This window comes from Acomys minous, assembly GCF_964271855.1.
Source record: "Acomys minous genome assembly, chromosome: 20".
NCBI classification, from domain to species: Eukaryota; Metazoa; Chordata; class Mammalia; order Rodentia; family Muridae; genus Acomys; species Acomys minous.
The window spans coordinates 14311555-14319070 of record NC_140502.1 but is presented as its reverse complement, the minus strand read 5'-3'; the positions used below and the strand labels follow the sequence as shown (position 1 = coordinate 14319070).

At 48.2% G+C, this 7516-nt stretch overlaps 1 protein-coding gene across 1 annotated transcript; it reads right to left on the bottom strand.

Annotated features, from left to right (window-relative positions):
* Positions 1-652: 652 nt before the first annotated feature.
* Positions 653-6105, bottom strand: LOC311590974 (cone-rod homeobox protein-like; the record flags this gene model as incomplete). The annotated part of the gene is made up of 3 exons (XM_084770294.1): positions 5979-6105; positions 3160-3311; positions 653-1303 (listed from the first exon to the last, which is right to left on the bottom strand). Exons 1-3 carry the CDS (start codon positions 6076-6078, stop codon positions 653-655), a joined length of 903 nt encoding a protein of 300 aa, XP_084626420.1. The 5' UTR covers positions 6079-6105.
* Between the last annotated feature and the right edge of the window lie 1411 nt (positions 6106-7516).

The following is a 7516-nucleotide window of genomic DNA, read 5'->3' as shown; positions in this document are numbered from 1 at the left end:
AGCCATGGCCTCCCAGCTCAGTTTGGTGGCTCATGCCGGTAATATACATACAGATACATAAATCATATATACATGTAAAACAAATGAACAACCCTCTAAACCTACCCATGTAAACCTGGCATTTGTTAACTTTAATTGTACACAAATTTCCAAATCAGTTTTGAAATCTCACTCTTGTAGCCCAGGCTGGCCCTCAAGTTCCTCAGCTTCTTCAGTGCTGGGACTGACAGGTATGGAGTCCCCACACCTGGCTTAGGGGCACCGTGAGTTGTGACCCAAACACTCTCCAGGTCACTTGCAAGATAGATTTCTCTTCTTTCTGGAGCAAGCTCTCAGCACCTTTACTGAAGTCTGGGGCAGGGAAAGCATCAGATATGCGCATCACAGTCATGGTATCTACTGATCACTGCCGGGGACATCTCGGGGGAGGAAGGAACCTCTTTCATGATGTGGGATAGGGCGGTAAAGGGGCCAAGCTCCCTAACCGAGCTGAGGGTGGCCTGCACCTGAGGCTGCAATGTCCACAGCCTTTGGCAGGCTTACGACTTCCTGTTACTTTGGGGGGGCTATTCTCCTGGAATCTAAGCTGGAAGAGGCCGATGGAGTCCTGGAGAGGGTGATTCACCTGGAAGGGTGAATTGGGGACCCTCTTCTACAAGATCTGAAACTTCCAGGCACTCTGATCTTTGTAGTCCAGAGGGTCCATGGGGTTGTAGGTGAATTTCCAGGTGCCTGTGGGGTCCTTGAATTCCAAGCTGTCCATGGGGCTGTAGGTGCCATAACCCTGGCCTGACAAGGAAGTGGGAGACTGGGTCAGGGATGGCCCCACAGAGGGGCCGGAGAGGGGGCTGAGAGCCGGACCCCCTAACTGGGGCACCATGGGAGAAAGGAAGGGATCCAGCCCACTGAAGTAGGAGCTTGGAGACGCATAAGCTGAAGGAGAAGGGCAGAAAGTAGAGGCAGGGGCATAGATCATGTCGTAAGGGGCCGTGGTGAGAGAGGGCCCCGAGGCAACCAGGCCGGCTCGCTGGGCCTCAGGCAGAGGAGACTCAGAGGCCGGACTCCAGATGGACACGGTGGCCACCGCCGTGGTAGGTGAGCCTGAGGGGCTGGGCAGAGATGGGCTGTAGGAATTTGCGATGCCCAAAGGGTCGGTGCAAACATCCGTCGAAGGTCGTGGGGAAGCACCTGCCTTCCTCTTCACAGGCCGAGCCTTGGCCTGTGCCCCCGGGGGCTGCTGCTGCTGCTGCTTTTGCTGCTGCCGTTGCTGTCTGCATTTCGCCCGGAGGTTCTTGAACCGGACCTAGAGGGAGCCCGGGGAGGTGAGGGTGAGTAAACTGTCTCAGAATCCTCACCGTACCAAGGCTGACGATGGTAAGAGTCACACATCGCCAAACGGCATCTGATGATCGGGCAGCTCTGTCCAGGATGTGTGTACCCATCCAGTCATGCATGTACACATGCACACAGGAACCTACATGCACTGATCACACATACATCACACATGCAAGTAGTCACACATACATCCTTGCATATATCAGCCATCATGCATCAGCATGCATTTTATGCATGCCCACGCGTACATACATATAACCATGAGTTATTTTCACATATGTGCAATTATGTACATACATACATACATACATACATACATGTGTTCAGCCACCTACCTGATCACATAGATGCAATTGTGCATTGTCGTCACATACATACATACATACAATCATAAACATATGAACATATTATATTTACATGTCCCTGCTTATGAACATGTGAATTAAACTCACCCTTCATACATACAGCCATGCACAGGTGCACACATTATATTAACGTGCCCCTGTCCATGCATGCGTTATCTTCACATGTCATACATACAATAATACATCTATGCATAAGTGCATATATTGTACATGCACATATTTAATCAGTTAATTTCATGCATGTGTGTACATGCGTATAGATATAATTAATGCCAGGGCTAGGGATATCCCTCAGTGGTAGAGCATTTGCCTACCGTGTACATGCACAAGAGTAGATCAAATCACATCATTTCCACGTTTCTTTTCCTTCTTCAAACCAAAGAATATTTTAAAATAATAATAATAAGTAAATAACAAAATGGTCTTAGAGAGATTGCTCAGGGGTCAAGAGCACATATTTCTCTTGCAAAGGACCTAGGTTCAGTTCCCAGCACCCACATTGTATGGCTCACAATTGCCTGTAATTCCAGCTCTGGGGGATCTAATGCCCTCCTCTGGCCTCCTGTGCTTATTTGCGCGCACACGCACCCATGGACATAATTAAAAATAAATCTCTAGCCTGGTGCAGTGGCACACATCTTTAAACTCAGCACTTGGGAGTCAGAGGCAGGTGATCGCTGGGGAGGTCAAATACAGCCTGGTCTACATAATAAGACCTTGTCTCAAAAATAAATAATTTTAGCCAGGCAATGGTGGCCCACTCCTTTAATCCCAGCACTCAGGATGCAGAGGCAGGTGGGTCTCTGTGAGTTCAAGGCCAGCCTGGTCTACAGAGCAAGTTCCAGGACAAACAGCTATACAGAGAAACCCTGTCTCAAAAAAATAAATAAATAAGTAAATGCACGCAGAAATACATGAATAGTTTTGTTTTGGTTTTGGTTTTGGTTTTGGGTTTTTTTGGTTTTGGTTTTTTTTTTTTTCAAGACAGGGTTTCTCTGTGTAGCCTTGGCTGTTCTGGACTTGCTTTGTAGACCAGGCTGGCCTCGAACTCACAGCGATCCTCCTGCCTCTGCCTCCCGAGTGCTGGGATTAAAGGCGTGTGCCACCACGCCCGGCTACATGAATAGTTTTAAGATTCAAAAATAAATAAGGAGGCTGGTGATGTATCTCAATGGTAGATAACTTGTGCATATGTGTGACCCTAAAATCAATCTTCTTTTCTGAAAATAAAAGGAAACAGAGAGTGCAAGGGGAAGGAGAACCCTTGGAAGGCAGTGTGGTGAGAAGGCATCAAATAAAAAGAGGGAAGTTAAGTGACACAGGGAAGTGAGGGGCATTTAGGCCACTTGATAAACGTGGCTGTACCCTATACCCTCTTTTTCCTCCCTTTTACTCTGACAGGGACACACAGAAGGTCACAGTAAAGGTCAGGAGGGGTCCAGGGAGCAGGTCATCCTACCTGGACCCTGGACTCAGGCAGGTTGATCTTGAGAACCACCTCCTCACGCACATACACATCCGGATACTGGGTTTTGGCAAACAGGGCCTCCAGCTCCTCCAACTGGCTCCTGGTGAACGTGGTCCACTCCCTTCGCTGCTTCCTAGGAGCACCTAAATCCGGGGAATGGATGAGAGAGAATCCTCCGGTTAGCTAGGTCGGCTGGCTGGAGGCCATGAGGTACAGTGAGATGCCTGCCCAGAAGTCTTTTCTGCACGTCATTCTGCCGAAAAAAGGGGCTTTCATTTAGTGCTCGGCTTTCTAGCGCTGGCTCAGCCAATGGAGGAATTAGAGATGCATTCCAGCCACATATCCATGGAGGGAAGTGGTTTTAACCCTCTCCTCCTACCTCCTCCTCCTTCCTCTCTCTCTCTCTGTCTCTCCCTCTTTCTCCCCCCGCCCCCTCTCTCTTTGGTTTGGTTTTTTGAGACAAAGTTTCTCTGTGTAGCCTTGGCTGTCATGGAGTCACGTTGTAGACCAGACTGACCTCAAACTCAGTGATCTACCTGCCTCTGCCTCCTAAGAACTGGGCCACCACACCTGGCTTTTTTTTTCTTTTTAGGTTTTTGGGGGGTTTTGTTGTTGTTCTTGTTTTGTTTTATTTTGTTTTTCGAGACAGGGTTTCTCTGTGTAGCCTTGGCTGTCCTGGACTCACTTTGTAGACCAGGCTGGCCTCGAACTCACAGAGATCCTCCTGCCTCTGCCTCCCGAATGCTGGCATCAAAGGCGTGCGCCACCATGCCCGGCCCTCACCTTCTTTTCCATTACAACAGAATTTCACTATGTAGCCCAGGCTGGCCCTGAAATCCTGGGCTCAAGTGATCCTCCTACCTTATCCTCCCAAATATCTGGGATTACAAGCAGGGGCCATTGGACCACCTCCTATCCTGAAACTTTTTATGCTCAAAGACATACTCAGTTGAAGCATATGAGTAATCAACCACTTCAGCTCATAAAAGTAGTAAGTCTCTATGGTCCAACTTAATGTAAAGTAAACAAGAAAGGGGCCGGCAAGGTGGTGCAGTGTGTAAAGATACTTGTGAGCAATCCTGAGGACCTGAGTTCAATCCCTGAGACCCAATGGTAGAAGGAAAAAAAACAACTCCCAAAAGTTGTCCTCAGACCTCTGCAAGGGAGCCATGGCACACATGACCCCTGCTCCCCACCCTGCACTCAAAAATAAATGCGATGTTTTCTTTGTCCTTGATAGAAAGGAAAAGGCCAAATCAGGTGACTCCTGGTTTTACCTCCTGCATTCAGGAGGCAGAAGCAGGTGGAAGTCTGTGAATTTGTAGAGAAATCTGTTCTACGTAGTGAGTTCCAGTCCAGAGCTACATAGTACGAGCCTGTCCAGAGATGGGGGAGGGAGAAAGAGACAGAGAAAGACAGAGAGACACAGAGAGGAAAAAGAGGAGGAGGAGGAAGAGCAGAAGGAAGAGGAGAAGGAAAAGGAGAGAAAAGAGAAAAGGAAAGGAAAGGAAGAAAAGCCAGGCATGGTGGCACATGTCTTTAACCCCAGCACTCAGGAGGCAGAGGCAGGTGGGTGTCTGTGAGTTCGACGCCAGCCTGGTCTACAGAGTGAGTTGAGGACAGCCAAGGCTACACAGAGAAACCCTGTCTCAAGAGAAAAAATATATATACTTGGGAGGCCGAGGCAGACAGATCAATGTGAGTTCAAGGCCAACGCAGGGAGTCCAGGACACCAAGCCTACACAGAGAGACCCTGTCTCAAATAAACAAACAAATATATGTGTGTGTGATATGTGTAATATATATTTATATGATATAAAATAAGATATATAAATATTACATTTTTATATTATATAAATTGTATTACATTGTATATTATATACATATAAAAGAAGGGACGGAAGAGAAAACTATTAATAAGTATATCATAGTAAAGCATGATGGCGCAGCACTACAATTCCAGCACTCTATACAGTTTGAGCCAGGAGGCTGGAGACATGCTCATTTATAGAGCCCCTGCCTAGAATCCCCCAGTGAGGGGCTGGGGGTGTGGCTCAGTGGTAGAGCCCTTGCCTAGAATCCCCCAGTGAGGGGCTGAGGGCATGGCTCAGTGGTAGAGCCCCTGCCTAGAATCCCCCAGTGAGGGGCTGGGGGTGTGGCTCAGTGGTAGAACCCCTGCCTAGAATCCCCCAGTGAGGGGCTGGGGGCGTGGCTCAGTGGTAGAGCCCCTGCCTAGAATCCCCCAGTGAGGAGCTGGGGGCGTGGCTCAGTGGTAGAGCCCCTGCCTAGAATCCCCCAGTGAGGGGCTGGGGGTGTGGCTCAGTGGTAGAGCCCCTGCCTAGAATCCCCCAGTGAGGGGTTTGTGGGCGTGGCTCAGTGGTAGAGCTGGGGTGTGATGTAGTCATAGAGCACCTGTCTAAAATCCTCCAGCGAGGCCAGGGCATGGCTCCATAGTAAAGTGCATGCCTAGAAACCACAGGCACTGGATTCTAGCCCAGCCACCTCTTCTCCAAGAAGAGAAAAAGAAAAGTAAGAGTCAGAAGAATGTTGCCACAGACATTGGAATGCACAGCTCTTTTAGAAAAAAAAAACAATCTTTACAAACAGATGAAAATCCGTATTGATAAAGTCCCTTGGATGCCAAACTCCTTTGCAGATAGACATGGAGCTGGCACATGGGCTCCACACCCACCCCCCACCCCACACCCACAGCCCCGCCCTCCACCTGGTGAATGCTTTTCTCCTGAGGGCAAGAAAGCCTAGAGGATGCTAAAAGACAGACTGAGGGTGGGAAGGAGGAGAGCACCTACTTGAGTATGGAACAGCCTGGTGCATCAGGTCCACACTGGGGCCACTCAGAGCCAAGGCGTTGACGGAATAGTGAGGCCCCGGGTTCATATACGCCATCATGATCTTCAGGGACTGGGGCCCAGAGGAGGGCACCTACAAGAAAAGGGCATGTCCAACAGGCTATTTTGCTCCCACCACCTGTTCACTTACAACCCAAGAGCCACATCTGCTTGAGGGCTGTTCTCTGGAATCCAACCAACCTTGCCCTCTCTCTCTCTCTCTCTCTCTCTCTCTCTCCCCTCTCCCTCTCTCTTTTGTTTTTAGAGGCCAAGTGTTATGGCACATTCACTTAATTAATCCCAGCACTCACACTGGGAAGGCAGACCTCTTTGACTTGAGTGAGGCCTGGTCTACACAATGAATCTCAGGGCTTCACTCTATAGCCCTGGCTGCTGACCTGGAACTCAATTTGTAGACCAGGCCACAACATCCAAATCAAAACACTTTTTTGTGTGTGTGCCAGGCGTGGTGGCACAAGCCTTTAATCCCAGCACTTGGGAGGCAGAGGCACATGGAGTTCGAAGCTAGTCTAATCTACTCGGAGAAACCCTGCTCAAAAAAAACTCTGTTTTATGTAACAGGGCTCATGTAACCCTGGCTGACACTAAACTAGGCAAAGCTAATTCCTTATTTTCTTTCTCTTTTTTTTTCATTTATTTATTTATTGTATGTGAGTGCTTTATCTGCAGAAGAGTGTAGCAGATTACATTATAGATGGCTGTGAGCCACCATGTGGTTGCTGGGAATTGAACTCAGGACTTCTGGAAGAGCAGGCAGTGCTCTTAACCCCCTGAGCCAACTCTCCAGCCCTAATTCCCTATTTTCATCACAGGGGTTTTTTGTGTAGCCTTGGCTGTCCTGCACTGGCTTTGTAGACCACTCTGGCCTAAAACTCACAGAGATCTGCCTGCCTCTGCCTCTGCCTCTGCCTCCCCAGTGCTGGGATCAAAAGCGTGCGCCACCACTCCCAGCTTTATTTACTTTTGAGATGTTTTGTATAGCTCTAACTTGCCAGGTAGCTGAGAAGGACCTTGAACTTTTTTTTCCCAAGACAGGGCTTCTCTGTGTAGCCTTAGCTGCCCTGGACTCGCTTTGTAGTCCAGGCTGGCCTCGAACTCACAGCTATTCGCCTGCACAAAAGAAATACGGATGCAATTAGACTTACATATACCCAGAACAATTCTGACATTTTACCAGCCGTCAAAACACACACACAAAAGAAAACAAAGCAAACAAACTACTATAACAAAAAACCTGGTAGATAAATGTTCGGCTACAAAAATATATACAGATTTAATATCTCTCAGAGTTCCATCAAATACTCAAGAGAGGTATGGGCAAAACCTACACATCCAAGAATGACTCAACACTAAGATCCTATAATTTTCAACTAACCAATTCAGCTACCTCAATGCTGAACAAATAATAAGAAATGGACTTGAATGGACCTGAAAACAAAAAAGTGAATTTCATTCCTCCATATTTCCAGGTTCAGACA